This window comes from Strongylocentrotus purpuratus, unplaced genomic scaffold (assembly GCF_000002235.5).
Source record: "Strongylocentrotus purpuratus isolate Spur 01 unplaced genomic scaffold, Spur_5.0 spur5_scaffold_11, whole genome shotgun sequence".
NCBI classification, from domain to species: domain Eukaryota; kingdom Metazoa; phylum Echinodermata; class Echinoidea; order Camarodonta; family Strongylocentrotidae; genus Strongylocentrotus; species Strongylocentrotus purpuratus.
This window is the reverse complement of record NW_022145596.1, coordinates 15,754,067-15,779,874: the sequence shown is the minus strand read 5'-3', so window position 1 is coordinate 15,779,874 and position 25,808 is coordinate 15,754,067. Positions and strand designations below refer to the sequence as shown.

At 36.1% G+C, this 25,808-nt stretch overlaps 1 protein-coding gene and 1 long non-coding RNA gene across 2 annotated transcripts; both read right to left on the bottom strand.

Moving 5' to 3' along the window:
- Positions 1–548: 548 nt before the first annotated feature.
- On the bottom strand, positions 549–4,351 carry LOC115922251. Its single transcript, XR_004063381.1, has 3 exons — positions 4,174–4,351; positions 3,003–3,098; positions 549–566 (listed from the first exon to the last, which is right to left on the bottom strand). It is a non-coding gene; the product is annotated as an uncharacterized LOC115922251 (long non-coding RNA).
- Positions 4,352–8,206: 3,855 nt separating this feature from the next.
- Positions 8,207–23,746, bottom strand: LOC115922368 (vascular endothelial growth factor A-like). Its single transcript, XM_030981296.1, has 9 exons — positions 23,194–23,746; positions 16,380–16,464; positions 15,443–15,580; positions 14,916–14,969; positions 12,061–12,257; positions 11,239–11,373; positions 9,961–10,070; positions 9,213–9,326; positions 8,207–8,276 (listed from the first exon to the last, which is right to left on the bottom strand). The coding sequence occupies exons 1-9, from the start codon at positions 23,269–23,271 to the stop codon at positions 8,207–8,209; spliced, it is 981 nt and encodes a 326-aa protein (XP_030837156.1). The 5' UTR covers positions 23,272–23,746.
- Positions 23,747–25,808: the final 2,062 nt, after the last annotated feature.

Here is a 25,808-nt window from a genome sequence, read left to right as displayed (position 1 = left end):
GATTATGCATTTATTAGAAGATCAATGTGTTTATACAAAAACAGAAACCATTGTTGCATACTTGAGCTCAGGAAAGTCCACAGTCCTCCCCCACCCTTTACCCATTTATATTGTTATCAAAGCACATACAAGGGTGTTAGATCGTTACAAAATCTAAAACGATTTGGAGTTGTTGATGACATTACTGGTATATTTCGTAGAAATCAAATGCTAAAATATATCTTCAAGAAATACATATCATACAGATATACATTGTATCTGCAAATATAACTTTTTGAGCTTTTATAAAAAGAATGGGGAAAAAAAGAGTTATTTCATAAGAACGCATTGAACTCCATAATCACTTACCTAAAACGATTTGGAGTTGTTGATGACATTACTGGTATATTTCGTAGAAATCAAATGCTAAAATATATCTTCAAGAAATACATATCATACAGATATACATTGTATCTACAAATATAACATTTTGAGCTTTTATAAAAAAATGGGGAAAAAAGAGTTATTTCATAAGAACGCAATGAACTCCATAATCACTTACCATGTATTTATATGAGCCCAGTACTCTACATTCGAAGGGTTAAAAAGACAAAAGGAGGTACAGGAGGATATTATTATGTACTTGTTTGAACTTTCACACAGTATTAAACAACTATTCATTCAAACTCTTTGTAAACATATTATGAATCAAATAGGCATAAAATGACAGTATTTTAATTGGCATCATTAATTAATCATCATGTTATGGATATCTCATGCAGTAGGTGCATTTTTTGTATAATTTAAAATCAATTTTTCTCATGGTTACATTATACATGTATCATATGGTAAAAAAACAAAAAAACAAGCAAGCAATATAGGTTGCTTACTATGCAGTAAAAGCAAAGGGCAAACAAAAGACAAAGAGACATAGAAACATAAAGAGAGAGGGAGAGGGAGATCAAAGGGGAGATTTATACTATACACATACATGCCAACATTTGAAAATCAGAAATCTGTACAAATTATGCTATTTTCAAAAAAAAGAGGAACAATCCTAACTCTCCTATTCAATACTACAGACAAATTTGTACAGGAAGAGGAACCCCTGCATTAAAATGATAATTATCTTCTCCCAAAAGAGGAATGTTCCTCTTTAATCTGAACAGTTGGCATGTATGTATACATGCATCTGTATAAACCTCAGAAAAGGAAAGTGATAAAGTATAAACCTCAGAAAAAGAAAGTGATAATGTCGGAACAAAATGCCAGGTTTTAACTAATAAAGCCACAGGATTAAACAATAAACTATATTTTAGACAGATGACTATATCATTATTCCCTCAAGCTGGTCCTTTCCAAATAAGGTAGGGTTGGATAACTTTTATCAAACTCAGGAAAATCTGGTATAAAAAGCTAATGCACTTAAATAGGACCCAATAAACTATTTGAAACTATGAAAATTAAGCTTTTTAAATATACCTCGGAAATGGAAAGTGATTGAGCAGGAACAATACCATAAGCCAGGTTTTAGGAAAATTTGGATGTCCAAAACAGCATTCCTGACAGCATGACTCAATGGGTAACTGATGGCCCTAGAAATTGGGTACTCATGTCCAGGAAGACACTAGTGCTCATGATAAAGATACTCAGATATCCCAGTCCCTCGGATAGAACTTAAACCGGTTCGTCCCCTGGAGCTTACTCACAAGCACAAACTTGCTTTTTTGCACATGGGTATTAAAAATAAAGCAATTAATAAATCAAGTAGTTTTCAGGGTTGAAAAAATAAACAAGTAAAAAAAAATGTAGTTTAACAAAAACAAAAATCATTCATTGAGAAATTATTTCTTGTAAAGGACATGCTGTAAATTGATTACGCCTTCTTTCATAACTAAACTAACTATAGCTATGTTTGGAATTGTGCATGAGTTAATACCTTAAAACTACCAGCTCTCTGTTAAACTTTGAGCTATTTTATTTTCAATTTATCCTGATTTCTTTGACCAATTCAACCTGATCTTGGGCTGACTCCTAATTGATGTATATGGGAGTCGAGGGTAGGGGAAAATTACACAGGAGTCATTGCAGGGTCTACCAGTAGGGACTTTTAGATTTGCACGTCGATAACTTTGACTGCAACGTGTGACGTCATTTTAAGGCACTGCGCATGCGTCACGTCGTCTCAGTCGGCGATCGAGAATGCGTCAACCTTGATTTTCCTAAATCTAGTACGGTACTAGTATATGCCGCGTGCGCATAAAATATACAGTTCCTCAGATAGACAAAGGAACATCTCTTTCCCGCTATTATGTAAAAAATGTGTAGAACAGGTGTCACATGGATATTCACCTGTTCTACACATTTTTACATTATAGCAGTGAAGGGATGTTCTTTTGTCTACCACAGCAATTGTTGAGGGTAGAATGAGGAACTGTATATTTTGTGCTATATAAAAGATTTCTAATAGGCCATTTTCGTCATGTAACTAAATTTAAAGCATAAGTCTTTGTGAAGTGCCTCAATACAAATTATTTCATTCACCTGGTAAGAATAATAGTATTTTAAAAGACATATTCCAAACTGCATACATTAGTTGTTGCCAGGTTGGACAAACATTATGGCTTGACCTACCAAGCAACACTTGATATATGCAGTTTGCATTCTAACTATTTAATTACAATTATTCTTATCAGGTGAATGAAATAATTTGTATTGAGGCACTTCACAAAGACTAGTGCATTAAATTTGGTTACATTACGTAAATGGTCTATTGTAGTCAACATGGGCAGTTGAGTACGTTGACTCGCATGATCAGTACGCGTTCGTCGTGTTCTCGTCCACTTAATCTAAAAGTCCCTAGTATCTAGCATAGACTCTCTTAGGAAAGGGTTTGTAGCAACTCATTCATTCGCACTGCTTTTACTGTACATTCATGTTCCCAGTAATTTTCCATCCTAATTTAGAATTATGAGTGTGTGAATGAAAGGTTCAAGATTTTTCAATAAAATAAAGATACTCACTTTGCATGAAATTTGACCCCAACTCACTAAGGCATTCACCAAAAGCCACAGAGTACGGATCGAGATCCATTTTGTCATTTACCAGGTTATTCTCACCTGCACATACAATAAAAAAAAATGAAAGCATGATGATCACTGACATAGATCAACAAGTGATCAAGTCATGTGACGTAGCCAGCAATGGCTAGTAGAAAACTATTAAAGTGGCCTCTTGAATGTGACAAAGTTTTCTTTCAATCTTTGGATGTGTATGCATCAACAGTTTAGGAGAACAACCACAAACTGATTTATCAGTGTGCAGGTGTGTGTACGGGTGTATGCAGGGCCATTTGGAGGGAGTCTCACGCCACCACGCTCATTCTCCCGCCGTCCCACCAACTCGTAGCGGGAGAATCCCGCCACCACGCCCTTCCTCCCGCTCTCCCGCAACCTCCTGCAATCTCTCGGTTTATAAAAAAAAATCCCGCCAAATGTGTAAAATGAACCAACAATGCAATCTTGTTTTTGCCCTGGGGGGGGGGGGGGTACTGTAGTGAGCATTTTAAATAAAAAAAAATTTAAACCCCCCCCCCCCCCCCCCAAAAAAAAAATTAAAAAAATGCATGCAATCTACCACAAAGCAGTTCCCCAAAGTTGACAGCCCTGTGTATGTGTGTACGTGTGTGTGTGGCTGAGACTGTATGTCGATATTTGTACATATGGAGCCTGGCCCACGTCCACCCAAAAATTGTCCGAGTATTATATTATCTACCCACTTTCCCAGGATACTACTAGTACTAATATAATAAGTACTACTACGGTACTAGTGGTGAATGGATAACCTGTGTATCACCATGCATTTCACATCAAAATACATTTCAAAATGCAGAAGTAAATTTAACAACATGTTAAGTGATGTAAACTTTGAAGCAGCTCATCTTAGTTTGGCTTAGCTATCAACAGATACAGGGCTGTGGATATGACCTGAAAACTGAAGGGGCATGACCACGTTGCGCTGCTTTATAAAATGAAATAACCGAAGAAAGGTAGATTGCTGTTTGTATACGGTCCACGAGTTAATTTATGTAAATCTGAAATAGATCTAGATCTACGTGAAAAGATCGAAAAGTAATCATGGCATGCATGTGTATTTCAAGTCAAGAAGAAAGAGCATCAAGATATTGAACTTTACCTGATCCTGACAAGCTGACACGACGTACACTATATTATAATAAGCTGCGAATGGAAATTCACAAGTTGATCGCCCGATGAATATGGCCGATGACAACAACACAACAACACAACAACATCAACGGGAAATCCCCTTCTTACCGGTCTTGTCGTAGATGGCGCAAGAAGATTCTCAGTGCATACTACTGTGTATGATCGAATCTCTTTGTCTCAGTGCCGTATTGGGTTGTCTCAGAGCCAGTTTGGCCAACTCTCCTAATCAATGGCACTGGGTTGTGTCAGGGGCGGATCTGGGGGGGGGGGGGGAGGTGTTTAGAGGGTTTAACTCCCCCCTTGGGCTGGCAAAAAAAAATAATGACAGGGGCAAAATGAATTTTGTGCTTTGTGCTTTCTACCCCCCCCCCCGAAATGTTGGTCAGCACTTTGTTCAAATTTGGGGGGGGGGGGGGGGGGGGGGGCAAAATAAAAAACAAAATGTAGTGCTCACTACCCCCCCCCCCCCCCCACCGAGCGAAATATTGGTCGGAGCGATTTTCATAATTCGGCCCCCCCCCCCCCCATAACTGTTTAACTCTTTATGACTATAGGTCCGTGTTCTACCGGTCCTTCATAGAACAACAACGCCCTGGACGAATGGAGTCGCTTCGATTTGATGGAGATCTCAACTTTACAACTTATTTATCTACAAGTTGTTTGACGGAGGTTGTAGGCTATATCAATACACATAAGTTAAAAAATATTCGGGACTTTTGAAATCACAAATAAATTTATTCAATACTATATCTCTGAATTAATTCACATACACAATCGCGAAGACCTTTAAAAAAGTAAAAAATCATAAATTTTAAATATTCTTGTGTTTCACCAGGTGAAATGTTTGGGCATAATCCGGACAAGATTCTCATAGGCAATACGAAATTGTATTGGAATTGTCTGAGCTGCTTTCACTCCATGATGAACGTGACATAACAATCAGTATATTTTAAAAAAATAACTGAATTTCATTGTAACGGTAATTTTGATTGAGCATTAACTTGGATTCTTGATATTTGAAGCGAATGCTGGCTCCTAAGACCTGAAGTCATGAAATACACCGTTAATTTGAAGGAAAAAAATGAATGAATTTACCTGACAAAAACAATCTTGGAGAGAGTGATCAAATATATAAATGACTTAACTGTACTTGGGTTTTCAGCTGGCGCTGCAATATTTTCGATGAAAGCGCAGTATAATAATAAAAATAATAATCTGGATTTATGCAGAGTTAAATACGAAATAGGCCTACTGTTTAAGGCGCTTTGCAGATATTGTGGTTATCGGATTCATTCACGTACAATGTGCAACATCTCCACTCCACTCCCCTACCATTATAGTTACCGAGATGGCATATGACAATCACTAACACAAAGGCGGCACAAAGGTTTTTGTCATCCTACCAGGTACCCATTTCTCTCCTGAGTATGGAGTCGCAAATGTAGATTAATGTATTACCAAAGGACATTAGTGCCGTATCGGGATCGAACCCATGACCTTTGCATTTCAAGTCAAGTGATTAAACCACTCCACTACGACATTTCTACGTATGTCTGACGCCTTGCTGAAGAAAATCTTTCTGAATTCTGAATTCATTCTGACCGGGGATGATGGGGGATGGGGTCGGGGCAAGTGAGTTTGTAGGCTACCCCCTCCCCAAGTTGTTTGGGAAAAGGAGAGAATATGTAATAATATCTTAAAGACGGTATTTCATATTGAGCGCTATATAAATCCAGATTATTATTTTGATTATTATTATTATCATCATCATTATTGTCATTATTATCATCATTACTATCATCATTATTATTATGACTTTTATTATTTTCGTCATTATCATCATTATCTTTATCATTATCATTATTATAAATAAATATTATTATTATCATTATTGTCATCATCACTATTATCATATTAAGAGAGAGAGAGAGAGAGAGCAGGGAGAGAGAGAGAGAGAGATGAATGAAAGAGAGGGACCGGTGGAAACGTGAAAAGAAAAATGAGACGACAGACACCCTTCCTTTACATGATGGCCTTTTTGGGGGGCCTTATTCCCGTACTTCATCAACAGCAAAAGACTGGTGCCGACCCTCCCCCCTCCCGTAAAAGCACTGCCCCCTCAATTATTCAAACTGTGAATTGTGGAGACAACTCCTATGAAATTATATCCTACATTATAACAGTAAAATAGCCATACACATCATTAGGCCTATGTACAAAATATACTAAAATCAATAAGTATTTTATATGACTTTTTTATTGTTATTTTTGTTGTCTTCAAAACACACATCCATAATATTGTTAGCAGAATTTACAGGTAAATTTGATTGTAATTTACAGAATACATATGTGTTTACAATAAATATAATACAAATAAATTAGCAAGTGGAAGTTAAATGAAAATGATATCCTTGAATCGAAGAAGTTTTTAACATCACATTTTGTAGCACTGTTATTACACATATGACATATGATAATCTTTTCAGCTTTTTCTCTTATTCAATTTTATCAGGGCGTGGTAGGTGGAGCACCTTCAAATTAATGGCACCAACAAAAAGGGAGCTTTCTGAAAAAAGGGCCATCTACAAAGAGTAACCTCAAAGCGAAAATGTACAATTTTGAGACATTGTTACATAATACCCTAAATTGTAATTGATACATTATGAGGGATGTTCTTCAAGTTTTTCTTTTTGTCGTGAGTGACATAAATTATGATCATGTAAACGCAGCTGCCTTGAGTTTGAAAACTCATACATTAGTCTGAATCTTTATAATTTATTCTTGAACGAAGAGCAGTTGATTACCTTAACCTAGAGAAAGACGTTTAATAGCTTTAAAAACGAGCACTGTTGTATTTCTTTAAAAAAGTCCGTTCTTATGAAATGTTGGGCATTTTGTCCCCTGCCCCTCCCGGCTCTATACCGTCTTCCATCATAGTGGTAGAAAAAGGGTTCCTGTTATTACATAAAGTTGCTTTTTAGATGATATCAAAGGGGCATCATTTGTAAGCGACAGTGGGAAATATAGGCACAAAAGGGTACTTATCAAAGGGCAATTACATCAAAAGTAACTATGGGATTTATCATTAGGCATGTGTATGCTTGTAGGTTAGCAACCAGGGGACCGACGGCGTTAAGTCTTCTTATCTCCATTATCACCATTGCTCTACCACTGAACCATCACGTCTCCTATACTTGTTAAACATGTTAAAAGCAATAATTATTATGTTATTCTGACCAACAGCATAATAATCAACATCGTACAAATATATACAGTGACCGTGATAGAAGCTGGATTCTTAGTCAAATAAAGTGTAGTTATATAGACATAATAAGACATTATAGATACAAAATCTTGTAGGGTATTTGAAATAAAATGACACTCTAGACTATTATCATATTTCATTCATTAAAGAAAGTAACGTCGATGTTAAATATAATACACATGATACAGAGGTATATATTTCTACAAAAACGAAATAATCATGATAAAATTTACACAATATAGTACAATATATTATTTCCTACTAGTACCACATTCACTATGATCATGACGACTGAATATTTAGTTATAAATAATTCACATTTCAGTTTTGACATTTTCTGCACGCTGAACAAATTCATCCTATTTTTGGCATATCCTATTGGTGAACAGCGTATCATATCACTGAAGCTGTATATCAGCAACAACTAATGCTTGGTGTACAATCCTACTTTTAGACCATAGTACAAAATACTTGACGAATGAAATTGAGTTAGTTGGTATTCATATATGCCTACGGAATATGTTCTTCAAGTTTACGAAGTGTTTTTGCCATGAAAATGATGAAACTAGTGGCGATCTGAAAACGCATACGAGTTTGGGACACAAAATAATGTCCGATTCATCCTTGTTATCGATCCGGTTGACGTGCAGGGGCCCCTCTTTTTTTTAAACTCCAGGACCGGCGACTCCTTTCGATTTCAAATCATTGCTGAAATGTCTTTTGTGATGCTTATAGATCATGGATACGATGATGATGATGATGATGGTGAAAATGGCTGTCTTCTTGATCTCGATCTGGACTGGCATCTGGAGAAGAAAAAGATACATAAAATAATAGTCATTAATAATTTGAGTACACTAGTAGAGATATATAGAATACTGATAATATCCGCTAAATTATGTCAGGAAAATAAATGCATCGTTGTTGATTAAAAGATAGAGAAATAAAGTAAATTAGCTTAAGACGCTTCCCATAAAAGAGTTATTAATATCTTGAACAGTATAATGAAGAAACGCGTTATTAAGTGCGTAGCGTATATAGTCAAATGCAACATAGGCTCTAAAGAAACCTTATATCAATATTCGTTAAACCAGTTCAAATCAAATATAAAACTAGTCATTTCTTTTGGACAATGAACTTTTTTTATTCCGTTCATATTTCAGTATTTTAGATACAGTATTTAAATCTTCAAAGATATATCATTCTCTATAATTATGTAGGGTGTTGCGCTGCCCAGAAAAAAATCGACTGCTTTGCGCCAAAGTAACCATGACCGTATATTTTTTTTCTTCAAACAACATGACCATGGTTTATGAAATTTACCCGGATGAGCGAGCACTGGTGTTTCAATACCTGACATCAATAATAATCATATTATGCTTAATCACTTGGGATCTTTTATTTAACAAAAAGATAGAGATCGACTCATGATGACTATATTATATGTTAAACAAATCGTGAATGAATATCAAGTTAAATAGCATAATAATATGTACAAAAATTATATTTTACATTATCAGTTTGTATATTGTTAGACATTGTTAAGTATTTTTATTTAGTAAAGTATCGATTGTAGTACATGTAATACATATATTATTTTTGTTTTGTTACGTTTTTTTAACTGATTGGTACCGAAATACTTTGCTGTTTAAGGGGTTATGCTCGACTAGCACATGTGCTATTATCTGGCCCCTTTAAATAAATAAAATAAAATAAAATAAAATAAAATCTAATACACTTACTTGCAAGTTTGTGGATTAAATACATATGGAGATCGGCAGCCTGCTTCGAGTCTTTCTAAACATTGGCATCCACAGATATCCTCATTGAAATAATGCTTTCTTCTTCTACACGTCCTGTAGAACATGAAATGAAATTAAAATAATTAGCACAATTTGCGATATTCATTTTGATTTCGGGGAAGAGAGAGGGAGAGAAAGAAGGGATGGGGAATGAGAGAGGGGGAGACAGAATGGGTAGGGAGTGAGAGAGAGGGAGAGAGAGAGAGGAAGAGAGAGAGGGGGAGAGAGAGAGGAAGAGAGAGAGAGGGAGAGGTAGAGCCGGAGGGAGAGAGAATGGGTGGGAAGCTTGGGAGAGGGAGGGGTACGGTATACGCATTGTAAATGCAAAAGTCTAATCGTATTTGATTGATATTTAATATTTGTTTCTCCAACTTGTGTTCACCATTTTCCAATTATCCACTTATGTCTTTAATGTAGCCTGTACCTTGTTTCTCTTTGATCGCTATAGTTCTTTTGTTTTGTTTTCTTCTTAATCGTTTGATTCAAATGTCATAGTTTTATAATGTTTTTATTGCCTATTGACTGTTTTTACACATTGTTTTTAATTGATGTTGGAATTTGGAAATAAATGATTTGATTTGAATGATTTGAACTTGAATTGTTTTATATTAACATGTCGCTTGGGCCGTTACCTCTTTTCAAAAACATAGACATAACATAATCCTAATCATTACAAAGAAAAACTTACCTTTCATGTATTGGCATGTTACAGACGCAGTTACATCGTATAGCATCCCATACCATTCCGTCAGGGCACTCATACTCTGCAGCGCATTCACACTGACAGTTTCTATGAATCTGTTAACGCACACAAACAAAAAGCAAAGTCAATCATTTTTGTTTAAAACGTTTCCTTCAAATCCATTAGAAAAATTAGAATAAGAACACCTGTTTGAACTATAATTATCTTATCGAAAATTAATATCGCTAGTGACATTCGTTTGTCTCGCAATGTATGGTCCAGGGGCGTACGCAGGGGGGGGGGTTGGGGGTTCAACCCCCCCCCCCTTTTGGTTTTTTTATTTTTTTTATTTTTTTTTATTTATTAAAAAAAAAAAAAAAAAAAAAAAAAAAATTATACCCACGGCTAACCTAAATAAGGTGACCTTACCCCCCCCCACCAAGAAGAAAAATGTCAAATTTTGAAATTTTGAGACCAAAAAAAAAAAAAAAAAGTGTCCGCTTACCCCCCCCCCCCCCCCCCCCCCCCCCCCCCCCCCCCCCCCCCCCCCCCACTGAGCGACTTTTCGGCTGGCTGAGTCGTTGCGATTTTTTTTGACCTCCAAAAAAAAAAAAAGTGTCCGCTTACCCCCCCCCCCCCCCCCCCCCCCCCCACTGAGCGACTTTTCGGCCGGCGCGATTTTCAAATTTTCGGGAGCAAAATATTTTAAAACCCCCCCCCCCTTGAAAAAATCCTGCGTACGCCCCTGGTATGGTCACAAGGGATATTATTAGAGATATTATTTTCGATACTATATCCGCAATGAGTAATATATTTAGCATTATAATTATATTTGTTAAACTATTGCGTAATCATATACTATTTTTTCTCCTATTATGCTGGTTTAAAAACTTCTTGATGATTTTGAGTTAGATGATTAAAAATTGCCTGAGGAAAACGTATGAAAAAATTAAAAGTGTAAAGTTTTTTGATATGTTTTCTCATGGTCTCATTATTTTGTTGAAATTAGTGAGATGAATAGTAATGATCTGAATTTATATAGACGGAATACCGTCTCTAAGCCATCGGATTCACAAATATTCATTTCAGGAAAACGGATTGACCAATCAGGAACAAGGTTGCAACTAATTCTTAAATTGGTTTAAAAATCCAACATCGTTCACTGTATCTCTTTTCCGTGTGACCTATTCTTCCCGATCGTCACTGAGTACATTTACTATATGTATTCATATTGTAGACGATTCACAATGCAAGATGTTTTACACAAGGTAACATGCGTAGTACCTCTCTGGTGGGATGGCAGTCCTGTGGCTTGATCCTACATTCGCATGAACACGATTCGTCTTCCCGTACAGAGATGGAAATAAGTCCGCTCAGCTGAATTTGGGTAGATTGTTGATCAGCAGTTAGGCGTAAGACCTATTGAAGAAATGATTAAAATCACTAGACATTAATTTTATTACAATTTGTTTTATTTTGTTTTAAAAATATGTTATAGCACGTTTGTTCTAATTTGGCCGGGGATTAGACCTCCCTGCAAGGTCATTGACAGGTGGTTATCTCATCAAATGAGCTCTCAATCAACATAAGAAAAAGGGGATCATGGGTAGGCTAATCACGGGGGACCAACATGCACCGATTAGGCATTCAGGGCGCAAGTGGCTAATAAGTAGTGCAGTGGGGCTTAACAGATTGAAAGTGGCTTTGGAGAGAGTGAGAGAGAGTTAGATAGAGGGGATAAGGACATTTTTCTAGTAAAGGACGTCCAAGTAAATATCAATCTTTCCGCAAAAAAATCTTTAAAAAGATAAATAATATGAAAAGGTAATAACAATATAAAATACAATTAAAAAAAACCCGAAAGAATTCCCTTAAAAAAAAAATGTCAAAATGGTAAACCATCGTATTGATTTTAATTCAAATAATGAACATAAACTGGACCCTTCCCCCGCCATTCAAGCGATTGCTGTTAATAATCGTAGTCAAGGAGTGACAACTCTTATTTTTGTTTAAACATTTTGGATAAAGTTGGTTTAACATCCCCCCCCCCTTCCTCTCCCCGGCGCCCGCCCCCCCCCCCTCCCAAGACAACGCCCCTGGTCATACCTGCATTTCTCTTGTTCTTGTGTTATTTGGAGCACATTGCAAGATTTCAGTGGAGCAGCAACCTCCGCACCGGTTAACTGTGATACATGGAGGCCAGTAGATAGCGTACTCAACCTCGTTCTCAGTTAGTCCTTCGTCAATGACCTCGGATGTGGCTAGGAGTGTCGATCGCGGCTCACACCTCGGCATTTCAGCTACTAAAGTATTATAATAGGTCAAATTGAATGAAATTAATGCATTGATTTGATATTTCCATTAAAGATTGCGCTTGCAATATCGTTTGTTTGTTGTAGTGTAATAGCATTTTGTTGGGAATGGGCTTCGAGGTGCTTGAGGGCTTCGAGGTTTTGCTCTTGCTTTTTACATCAACTATGTTTTCGCATACTGTATATGATGGAATTTGTTTTGAAAATAAAGAACCCTGTGGAAGGGAGGGGGGGGGGGGGGAAGAAATAACTATGTTTTCGCGATTTTTTTTTTTAATATAATTTTTTAAGGGAGGGAGGGGGGGGGGGCACGCATGCATTTCGACTGAAACTGGACATGTACCCTCTGGACAACTTCAACCCGAACGATTATTACTCCAGGATAACAACACCCTGTTGCGTAGCGTGGCTCTAGTCACGGAAGGGGGCGGGGCAATGGTGTTATGTGAGGGGCACTTGATTAAGAAGTCCATGCTCGTACTAATACTGTATTAATAAAAGTTCGAGAGCAGAAGGGCGTCGTGTAATGATTGGATCGATGTGAAAGGGGTCTTCACCGCCCCCCCCCCTTTTTTACGTTCTCTTTATCTCCCCCACCCCCTCCCCTCCCATGCGCCAAATTATTTGTCATTCGATTAATGCACCCCCACTGAGCGGCTCATATAACTCTTAGTTCAAACTTTCCCCTTAGACAAGTACTCTCCCGGACAATTGCTTGCCTTAAAAATATTCTCTACACAAAGGTCTCTAGAACAGATTTATCCGGACATCCACCCCGACTCAGACAACTGTCCCTGGGTACTACCACTACTACGCCCTAGAGAATTGCCATCCGGACGATTAACCCTAACTTTAGGACAACTGCACCCAGACATACATCTATATATTCCCGGACAAATATCATTGGACAGGTATCTTTGGACAATATTGCTTGCCGAAATATTACCTCCGAGACAAATCTCACCCCTGACACTCGAAGAAAATCTGCATCCGGGCAACTATCTTCTCGCGGATCTTCTAAACGTGGTTGGAAATGTTATCACTAATCCCGAATCCAACTTCAAATGGGAAATAAACTTCGGCTTAAACACCGTCGAATTCCACTATAGTAGAGTGGATGAAGAACTCCTGTTATGGGCTTAGTGAATGTATACCTCGCGGCATTCGATCCCCAAATAATGTGCCCCCAACACATAAAAACAAAAACAAAAACAAACTCTCAATGGAACGGTATATTTAGATGATTTATATCTGTCCGTGTCCCTCTTAGCTGTTTTTTCTTCTCTTTCTTGCGACATCTTGATATTCAATGACTAGACATGCATGGTGCGAGACTGGCATGAATAGATTATGAGACAGACTGTGGTTGGGGATTCAAGGGAGGGGTCAAAAGAATAAAACTGCGTCAAATAATCAATATTATGAACGAGATATATGTTATCACCCTTTGAATCATTAATGATATATAAAGGTCTCCGGTTTTTATTTAGGCCTATATTCTTTCTGTAATGCATCGTCGCGTCATTAATCATCCACTCATTTTGCTCTCTATCTGTCTCTGCCCACTCTCCATCTTTTTTCTCCTTTTGGGGTTTTTGGTTGTTGTTGTTGGTGTGCATCTCTTTTTTAAATTTATAAATCTGCCTCCACTGCTCCCTATCTTATAACATCTCTATGACGTCACTATGACAAGACCATGCATCATCTCCTTTATTCTGTTTGCATGACTGTGACCCTATTTTATATTGTGACGTCATGAACTGTTTGTTCTTTCTTCCCCAAGATGTAGCCAAATAAAATTCGGTTTCAGATATCATCATCATCATCATCATCATCAAGTGCCAGGTCTGTTGCAGACATCGGCGGTCATGGCCCTCCATTTTTGTCTGTTATCTGCTGTTCTTAAAAAGCTGGACTTGCTGATTTCATTTTTGATTGCCCATTTTGTTTCAGTCTTTGCAAATATACGTAAGGCGTAGCCTTCCCTGGCCCGTTTCTTCAATCTTCTCTGTTAATATAGTTCTCCCTAGATTAATTATCCTTTTTGTATATTATGTGACCAAAAATTGCATTTGCTTCTTTTTATTGTGTTTATGAGTGATGGTTTTACTCTTGATTTTCTGAACAATCTCAACTTCATTAATCTTTTCTTTTCCATGATATATTAATCGAAATATGTTTAAGTAAATTAAATTTTGTATAAAATGTACCAACGCGACCCCCACTCGCTCACTCCTGCACCCCTTCCCCTCTTTCTCTCTCTCTCTCTCTTTTTTTTCTCTCTCTCTCTCTCTCTCTCTCTATCTCTCTTTCTCTCTTTCTCTCTCTCTCCCTATCAAATTCTTCCGAAATTATTTTTCAAGTCGTCTGTTATTCATATTTGTTTGACGACAAAACAAAATAACGATGACATAACATGATTGTAAAGACTTTCGAGAAATCAACCCTAGGCAAATTTCATTAGCCCCGTGCGTCACTTATTGAAATTTACGAACATGAAAATGACGTAATAATGACGTAATTTTTGACAATTTGTCTCCATTGTTTTATAGGCAATACAATAAAAGTTTAAAAATTGCACGAAATTGATTTTTTTTTAATAAAGATTTTGCTATCGTGTTACATAATATAGTGTATAATGTAACTTACTTGATGCCATTTGCAGACTAGCTGGGCCATCCATTCCATGGAATCTCAGCAGCGCTATTTTATATGAAAATAAATCATTTTATTATTATATAACCAACAAAAAAGAAATATTGCTTTCTTGAAATTATTAGTTTATGTACATCTTCCCTGCTGCTGGTTATGAAGAAACACTTGAACGTAGACGATCTTCATCATACAATCCAATATCGAAAGGCGACTATATACAAGCATTACCCTTCTGCTTCTATCATTATACTCCGTTATTATTGCGTAAATTATTACATGTTCTCATATCGGTGACAAATCCAGGAACCCCCCCCCCCACCACCCCCACCCCCCCCCCCCTCTCTCCATTCAAAATGCAATCAATACAATATTTTAGGTTTATGGTACAGTATACATTCAGCCCCTTTGTTCAGCCCCCTCCCCGATCTGTGGTCCCCCTTCCCCCTTCCCCCGCTCATAAATTTCTGGATACGCGACTACATGTTAATACACTCCTAACTGTCTTAGGGTTATTAATTTACCGGACGGTTTGTTTGCTCCAGTAGTAGCTGCACCATCAGTTTCCTCTTCGGACTCTTCCGAAGATTGCCGAGAGATGATCGGAACCATTTTCGGAGGTATTCGTCTATCAACCGATGAGCTTCCTGTGAATCCCTTGGCTGATGTAGATGAAATAACGTATTTGCGTAAGGAAAGATGGAGGGGGGGGAATGATAAACAAAATACGTACGATTTTCACATAATTGGTTGTAAATATGTCATTTGATCTCCTTTTATTATTCTTAGACAAGAATATTGCAGAAATAATTTGTATCAAAACGGGTTATTCGAGTGGAGATTTTTTTTTCTATGCCTACAGACGTGACAAAATTGGGTTGAAATCCCAATGAAAACTACCATAACATAATGACTCAATGAAAAATTGTTTTGAAAAAGCATAAAGATGCACAAAGAGCTGAAAGTGAGAGAGAGAAAAAAATACGGAAGAGAAAGAGAGAAAAAGGAAGAGAATCAGGTAAAATTGATTAGAGAAATATAGTGAAAGAGATGGAGAATTAAACATCATAATAATACACCAATAATCACATAAATCACAATAGTGCAATGAAAAAGACACATAGAACAAGACAATGGAAAGAAGGCATGGAGAATCATGAGAGAGAGAGGGGGGGGGGGGAATAGAGAGAAAGAGATAAACAGACAGACAGACAGAGAGAGAGAGAAAGAGAGAGAGAGAGTGAGAGAGGGGGAGAGAGGTGAAATTAAATATCATAATGATACGCAATATAATATAAATTGAAAAGACGGACAGAAGAAAGACAAAGAGATATCATAATGAAGGAGAGATAGAGAGACAGAGAGACAGCAAATAGAGCGAGAGAAAGAGAGAGAGAAATAGAGAGAGAGAGAAAGAGAGAGAGAGAGAGAGAGAGGGGGGTGAAAGGGGGTGGTAAATACCTTGATTTGGTCGTATGTATACCACTTTCATGAGATCCTCGATCGTGTGTACATCTTTCAGTCCATACAGCAATGAGGCTGGGATCTGTAAGGGGCGAAAGCAAAGATGTGATTAACATTATACTAGCTCAAAAAGTATGGACAAAACAACTATTGATTCAACCAGTGGTAATAGTAACAAAAAAGACTTTCAATTACTCTGAATTGATATGAGGAACACGAATCATTTGATAGGGGGGCACCACCGGTCTTACCTGGAATATGAAATGCACTTTTTGATTAGTTGGAGGGTGCTAGAGATACCCCATGCCTCTCCTTTTTCATCCTTTCCCCCTTCTCCCTTTCCCTTTATCTCTTTCCTCGCGTAGCGATACAAGCCCCCCCCCCTCCCATTATGTCCACCTATAGCTACGCTACTTGGCCTCACGATTAGTATGATAAATGAATTGTTAGTAGGTTTTCCTGTTTCGTGTAATTAAATTTTAGTTGTTATTGCCATGCTGAGCCAAGGGTATGTTAACCGTATTCCTACAAAATAATGATAAAAGTGAAAGTGACTTTCACGAGAATTTAGTGTCCATTATAAGCTATTATAAACTTTGGTGAGTACGTATGAAAAAGTCACCAATGAAAGTAATAATTATGTCAATAATATGAAGACGATCACCTTTTAAATTGTGTGTATTAGTCCTATAATTATGATTATATGATTTTAGGACTAGTTAAGAAATTCTAAACATTCACACGTTTATTTTTTCTAAAGATATCAAACTTTGAAACGGCATTTAGGCCTGCATGTTTCTTTCACTCTGTCAAAATGTCTAAACATAGTACACAGACTTCCATGGACATGCCAATGTTACTTATAATTATAATGCACTGAAATTAAATTACAAAGATTATATTCGCGTCACTTCGGAACTATATTAAATGTAAAATAAACTTTATTTTGTGTAACATGACGGGATAACATAATAGTTTATACATAAATAATATATTATGTATGTAACCAATAATATTTCCAATAAATCTGATAAACTGTCTTTACATATTTCTATCAATAGAAACCTAAGTGAAATAATTATGTGTGTCTTGCGACTGCAGTTTTTCAACGAAATCGAGATTAAATCAGAAAGCGCGCTATTTCCGTTCTCAGTTTCTGCCTTTCTCAAAGACGCAACAACAAGCTCTTATATTGTTTGCGGAAAACACAAAATAAAAACCAAGACAAATTCGTAATCCTCGTAGCTGGAAAGCAAACAGGATGTGAAATTGATATCAATTGGAATTTAATGACATAAAAATGCTATTATTAGGATGTTTCTGGAGTGAACTGTTGGCACTTTTCTAACGATATGAGTAATTTCAGGAACCAAAATTAAGAAATTGGATTAACAAATACAGAATGGTGAATTTCAGGGCCATGAGTGATCGGAACAAACCGAGTTCCTGCGTTAAAAAAAATAAAAAAATAAACAAGATGTTACTTTTGAGGTGATTTGTTAAAAAGACGAACTAATAACAAACGATCGTAAAAACTTTCGAAAAACCAATCTAAGGCATTGTCTTTGAGTTGATGTTTCAATTAGACTTTGCGTTCAAATTGAATAAGTGTCCATTTTGTATAAAATAAGAAAACCACTGTGAATATCTAAAATGTATAGCCCTTTCTATATCACCACGCCGTAGACTATTTTTTTGTCTGGAAGAAATTGTATTACATTCAATAAAACAAGAAGTTTAACGCTGATAGTAACCAAACAGTTCCCTGGTCAATGTGATTAGAAAAGCAGCAGGGGAAGAATCAGCAGTTCTACTTCAAGCGTAGATAGTTCATGTAAGTATATTTGTATAATACTTTAAAAGGAGACTATTTCCATAGTCCAGACGGACTTCGACGAAAATTCATTGTACTTCTCCCTGGGAGGTCGTCGAATAACGCTGATTCAATTAGAACGTTCCTTCTTTTGTTTCATCATAATTCATCCTCTTCAAAAATTGAATTTGGAAGCGAGGATTGATAGACGATTTTAGAAGGCACAAGGTCAATACTGTGCGAACCATGATTTATAAGTTGTGTGACGGGTATTTTGTCTTATATTACTTGTAACATACTTTGTAAATGTAGTTGACGAGTTTTTTAAATTCATGATGACCAATTCCTTGTGTAATATGTAATGCTATTACTACATTTTTATTTAACTTTATTTTTGACACATGTTGTGAAAGGCGTTTGGGAACTCATGTATTAAGCGCTCCATAAATGTATTCACTATTTCGTTCAGTAGTAATAATAGTAGTAGTATTAGTAGTAGTAGTAGTATAGTAGTAGTAGCAGTAGCAGCATTCGTATAGTAGCAGTAGTAGCAGCAGCAGTAGCAGCAGTATAGCAATAGTAAGTAAGTAGTAGTAGTAGCAGTAGTAGTAGTAATAGTAGCAATGACACGATTGAAAGCAAGTAACAGCAGACAAATTAAATGAATCCTTTTGTGTTTGTCTAATAAATATAATAATAATCTAAGTACATGCAGTTACTCGATTTAGATCGAGGATATTCAATACGGACATTACTTTCGAAAAACCAAATAAGGTCCGATCAAAACGGAACACCCTATATGTATATCCCATAATATTGTTCACGCATTTCAAAACAGCATACAAGGCTATTGAATATGCCTTAGGTTAATTTTTCGAAAGTACATGCGATTGTCTTTATACGTGAGAATGAATTGCATTGCAATTTTTAAAGCCTTACGTTAATCCATGAATATTTCTGGCTAAAGGGCAGTCTCCCCTTTTTTTCCCGGAAGTAACGAAAAATAAAAATTTGGTGGAATTGCGTCTAACTTGTAAATCATATTTTTGTCTATCTTTAAACAGGAGATTTGAGTACACCCAAAGGAGTTATCTTCATCTATATTGACCTAGTTTCATCGCATTTCCGATATTTTCTAGGCATTAGTAAACTTATTCCTATAACTTTCAAACCCGGATATTCCTACCAAATCGCAATTATGAATATTATAGAAACAGAGTTGTGTCTGTGAGCCATTTATAAAGACAATGAAAGTGAGATTCTGCTAGACCTCCCATGTCAAAGCATTGGTTACTTGTTCCAGTTTAAATCTTCATCATCATCATCATCATCATCATCATCATCGTCATCATCAAGTTCGGTTTTAAAATGAAAAGCTATTTTCCACATTCGAATTAACAAGCTCTTATCTTTGAAGAAGAAGAAGAAGAATTAAAAACAGAATCACACACATTCCAATATCTCGAGTACATACAATTCCCTAACAAAGATAAAGTAAAGGAATCAGATTATGTAGTAATTATATGGAATACGGTAGGATCAAAGGAAGTACTTTTCATGAAAGGGCATTAGATGAGTGATCCCATTGGAAATAGGCCATTTTCGTAATTAATTTAGATTTAAAAACAAATATTTGTAACAGGTGAATGAAATAGTACTTTGTAACATGATACTTAATAAAGATATATGCATTAAATTTGAGGAAAATAAGAAAATTTAATGGTCAATTGTAATAGAGTAAATGTTTTGTAGATCTACATGTGCTCGTGTCGAAAGTGTATGCTCATCGGAAATTAAGTTTGATCCCTGCCCAATAAATTTTCTGAACAATTATGAAGAAAAAGATAGAGTTGTACTGAACAAACCTAATATCTTTTCATAATGTGCTCTAAATGCTTAAAGATATAGACCGGTAGTGGTAAAATTGCGGTTCAAGGGTTTTCGGGGCTAAATATCCATTCAATATTTTTTAAATGTTGCCTTCAGAGGTTTAGATGGCAATACTTCAACCTAAATTCGAAAGAAAAAAAACACAGAAATATATGCCCAAATGTTCAATGTTGAAGTGCATTCGCGATATCTATCCAGGCCGGATCGATATGATAATTTACCAAATATATCAACTAGTAGGCGGTTTCCTGGCAAAATTTGTATCATCACGTATTAGAAAAAACAGTCTTTTAAATGAATTGTAATAATAGCTTCCATTTCATTTTTGAGAGGGGGCGTTTCCAAAACTGGTCTATACCTTGACTCGACATTAACAAAACTTAAAATCAATAAATCAATAAACAGATCATAACTTTCCCGTGCAATGCACGGCATGTGAAATAAACAACGGTAAAACAACTAAACAAGGCAGTCTATTTTTCTCTTTCTAAAACAAATTGACTTTGATGTTGCCTAAATGCTTGCCAAATGATCGTGAGACACGTACGGAGTTGAACCATCTGTTTCAATCCGATGAATGACATTCTGAGATAAGATTACGCAGAGATTCGAAGGGATAAAAAGAACTTTTGAAGGTTTAAATTCGGAATTCGTGCAGTAATATAGTCATAAGTGCATATGCCATCGCGAAGTGCGTCTGTATAGTGGTTCAAACATTTACAACGATCAAAATTCACACGCTTTTGCACTGGTTAACACTTTTTAACTGAGGAATGATTTTGAAATTGCTGCTTTAACTTTGTATGATGCGAGACCGTTGTAATGACAATATTTTTTCTCGCAAAAAACCCGAAGAAAGCAAAGTTTTACCTGATCGACTTGCCTTTAACATCAAGAAGCGTTGTATAAAAAGATTGAAATACATAAGTCATTTTTTATAATTAAAAAGAAATTATATTCTAGTACTTTAACTTCTTTAATGAATTATCCATCTTCACAGAAAATTATTAGCCCTTATTCCTTTAAAAACATCCAGGGTAAACGATTTTTGAAGACTTAAGATTATGTTCAAATCCTTAATCGAATTTGCAACATAATATTCAAGGATTTTGCAGCAATAATTCAAACCAATATTTCCTCTTTTTATTTTGTTTTGTTTTGGCTGACTAAATTTACAATGTTTCTCGAAGGTTAGATGTCGATTCGGATCACCATAGCAACCACGATCCGCAGAGATAAGGCGGATAACAGCGAGTAAAAATTGATTAGTTCGTAAATATGAACGGTCTCGGCTTTCCGCGGAATCATGTTTTCCAAGGCAACACAATTGGAAAAGTTTTTGTTCTGTTATTAATTTGAGTGTATTTTTTTTTTATCTTGATGTAGGATATCTGCATGTTGGATCAAACAAGTGAACTTTGCAAAAGGAGGGAGTCTAAACAATACAATGATAATTATAGTTATTGCACTTTTGAGTTTTCACCATGCAATTGGGTCTGTCAATAATATACGCTATGTTACGCAGGCAATTGCGGCATTATGAAATATACAATGATCAATATTATTGATACACAAACATACATCAGCGTATCAAAATGAGATTTTTTTCTTTCTTTCTTGACACCACAGTTAATTTTATGAAAAGTGAACCTTTGTTTGGACTTTCTAATGCATTATCTGATTTTGTTCGATATGAATATGAAATGAAAGTCTTTATTTTATGAATAAATGCTATTGAAAACTAAAACTTGAGCCTCTCCCATTTAATTCCATTTATAATGGGAATATAATATTGTTGTGATAAACAAAGTTCTCAGTACATTTGAAGAAAAAAAATAGTATGATTGTAGGACAGTCAATCTCTGATAGTTATCTGCCGCGACTGGCGGATCCTAATTTTGAAGACAGTATAATTATCATTCATAATTTCTTATTAATTAGTATCATTGACATCTTCTGCGAATACTATTCCGGATTGGTAATGATGGTCCACATGCTATGATATTTGTACAATACTTTTCAAACTTACTTACACTTCCAGCACATTAATTCAAACGAAATGACCGTATTAACCCATTTCTTAACTATGATGATGATGTATGTATTTTCAAGATTCTCTGGCAGAAAAAACATTACGACCCAGACTCTGGTAAAATATTATGCGCACTTAAATCACTTTTATTTGAAGACTAATGGGTGTACACAAACTGATGGATCAGACAAATTTCAGTTTCGACAGAAATTTGCTTCACTTAAAACGGATCATGTATGACCAATGTCATTGAAACTAAATACACGCAAGATGATAACAAGCGATGTCTTATCAAAGGGGACATCGTGATAAACTTCATCAACTCTTCAATATGTTGCATTACTATACCGGGTTTTACTGACGTCATATAAACATGTAAACAGCAAAGCCAATCACTTAGGGGTAATCGATTTTGATTGAAATATTATGAGCCGAAAATCGAGGCATTCAAAATTGCGTTTCTTCAATAACAGTTCGATAGAATTAGTTTTGACAAGGGATTTTGAATAAAATTCAGTTGCTGCGATTTACAATCTTAATAAACCTAAAAGAACTTTGACATGGCAGAGCTGTATACGTCTATAATAATCATGATGGTAATAATAATTGTTTCTTGTTAAGCCCTTTTACAGCAAACTGGGCGCAATATTATTAACATTAACTAGGAACTTTGAACTATTTCTTCTTCAGAGGATAGATGATTGTCAATTGAATATGCAAAATTATTATCATTATATTGACTGTTCATAAGCACCTTCCCTCCCCCTCCTCTTTCTTCCTCCCCCCTCCTCTCTCTCTCTCGCTTATCATTGGTAAACATGTTTGGTATATCTATACTTCAATACTTATCAATTTGACTCGTTCCTGTGAAATAAAACTTTACGGTTCGTTATGATTATAAAAGAAAACATATTTGTAAGTAAGTAAGTAAACACACAATATGTTAAACAAAGTCAAGCATTAACGTAATTTTAAAGTTTCGATTGTTGAAAAAGATACCATAACATAAAAAAAATTCCTGGAGAAAATAATAAAATGTATGATTAATATCTTGGACATCAAAGTCTTGAGCTTACCTCGCTTTTAACAAACGAATACTCAGTCAATAGCTGCAGGAAGATCCAACACAACAGACTGAAACAATTCCAATTCATGACTTCTGTTTCTTTGACAACTGTTCGATCACTGTATAAAGAAACCCCGAAAGAAGTGGGAGTTGCAGCGATGTTGTTTCTCTGAGCTGACGAACGACTGAAGCTGAAGTATTCCCGAGAACCCGAACTCAACTCTCTGCCCTCGATCGGCCCGGGCGGCGCAGACAACACTAAGACAACGATGGGATTTTTAGAGGTTGATTTAAAATTATCCAATTTTAGTTCGCGCCCACGCTTGTACTTCGGGTTGAATATTCCGCGGTGTCGCTTTCAGCTTGTTACAAAGTCTCGTACGATGATTGCATTACTGGCAATGAATGGGTGCCTTGACTAACAATTTGGTAGTTGTATCGATTTGTGTTTTTGCAACATTTCCTCGTCCATTTCCTAGTTTTGAGTAGGACGTCCTGAACGTCATTTCAACAACGATGATGACATTCCGCACCGCGCGCCAATTATAATATCTTGTTTTTAAAAAAAGTTAGAAAAGTTCGCGAAAAAAGTTGTGATTACATCCCCCTCATTTCTCAGCCACTAGTATTGCCTCATAATAATATACACTGACCCTATCATTTTCATGATCATGTGTTGTAAAGCAAAGTAAGTTAAACTAGATAGTTTATGAAATCAATAACAGCTATTTTGTTTGATGGTTCCGGATTATTTCTGAAATGCATAATATTTGAACATCACCGTAGAAAATGTTCTCTGAACAAAAGGATTGCTCTTCAAATGCCCTCATATTTGAAATATTATATCTAAAACCTGCTCATACGTTTTAATAAGACTATTTTCTTTAGAATTCATGTCTTTTCCTGAACCAAGCGATGAATTTGCATGTTGTGGCGGACTGGCGGTTTGGTCTCAAGGTTTCCAAGAATAGTGTTGAAGAAGGTTTTGGCCAACCGATCACACTAATTATAAAACACTTATTTATTCATACAGGAGACACTCGCTATTTCATGATTTACTGTTTTACCAAATTCCACTTGTAGCACTCGTTAAAACCAAATTAGTCTATTTCCCATTAATTCACTATTTTATCTACTTTTCATAGCCAATTACTCGTTTGGTCTCATAGGGTGAGAAAGGGGACGGGAAAGAGAAAGAGAAAAAGGAAAAAAGAAAGAAATAAAGAAGGAATGTGAAATAAGATGATACAAACCTCTCCAATAATCCCGCTCGGTGGCTTTTCTCCCTTGCATTTAACAGAGCATGAATAGTATATCATATCCTCATTAACTGGACTCCACTACGCCACCATTTGCAGATTATCATTTCTGAACGCTTGATATTATTCATTGTTGAAATGACATTTACTAAGAACTGATAAATAACCATAACATTATTTGTTCTTGTGGACTGAACCCACGGGAGAAATTTAGCAAGTAAATGCAAGCCACGTGTGGTGCATAAATAAATATTTGTGTTCAAATATCGTATTTTCGGACATTGGAATATAACAATATTATTTACCGCAGTTCATTGACAATGTTATTGTTGATCTATTTTGTCTCGCCAAATATCCTGTTCATTTATATTCATTTTCATATTCTCATTATTGCCCCCTGTGTATTCCTTTCCCCCTTTCTCTTCCGTTCTGACTCTTCAGCTTCTTATTTTATTCTTCTTCTACCCCTCCTCTCCATTCCTTCATTTTTCTTTAGTATCTGTCTTCATTCGAAAACATAGTTGAAACTACTCCAAATTCACACCAGAACGGAGCTATCCCGAACGCCTGCACACTTAAAAGAGTGGAGAGTATTTGGTTTGGATTAATACTGGTGAAAGAAGCATATCACAGATTAATGAAGACCTGTTTGAAATAAATAGCGGATTTCCGATTGAGTTTCACACATGCACACACACCCACCTTGCAGCGAAGAATCATGACCACTTGAGTCTGATCTAAGCCGAAAGTTCCGGCATTCGTTTTCATGACGCAACAAACATTGCCGAAATATTTTGTTTTTGCCATCGTGGGGCTTTACCGTGATGAATCATAATCGTAGTCATCGAAATTGGGTCGATTTGTCATCAAATTGATTTGACATTGAACTGTGATGGATAAACTGTTTTGATATGTTTTAATGGATGCGACATATTTTAAATTTAGTTTGATTTTCTTTAGATGAAAGGCACAACGTCAAGTTTAAAGTGAGAACGTTGGAGAGTTGGGGAGAGACACACAGTTAGACACGACGAGAGGAAGTTATGGAAGAAGGAGAAGGAAAAAGAGAAGAAGAAGAAGAAGAAGATAATGACGAAGATAATGAAGAAGATAATGAAGAAGAAAAAGAAGAAGAAGAAAAAGAAGAAAAAGTAGAAGAAAAAGAAGGACAAAAAGAAGAAGAAGAAGAAGGAGGAGGAAGAAAGAAAAAAAAAAGAAGGTGAGGAAGAAGAAGGGGAAAAAGAAGGAGAAGACGAAGAAGATAATGAAGAAGAAGAAGATAATGAAGAAGATACGGAAGAAGGAGAAGGTAAAAGAGAAGAAGAAGAAGAAGAAGAAGAAGAAGAAGAAGAAGGAAAAAAAAGAA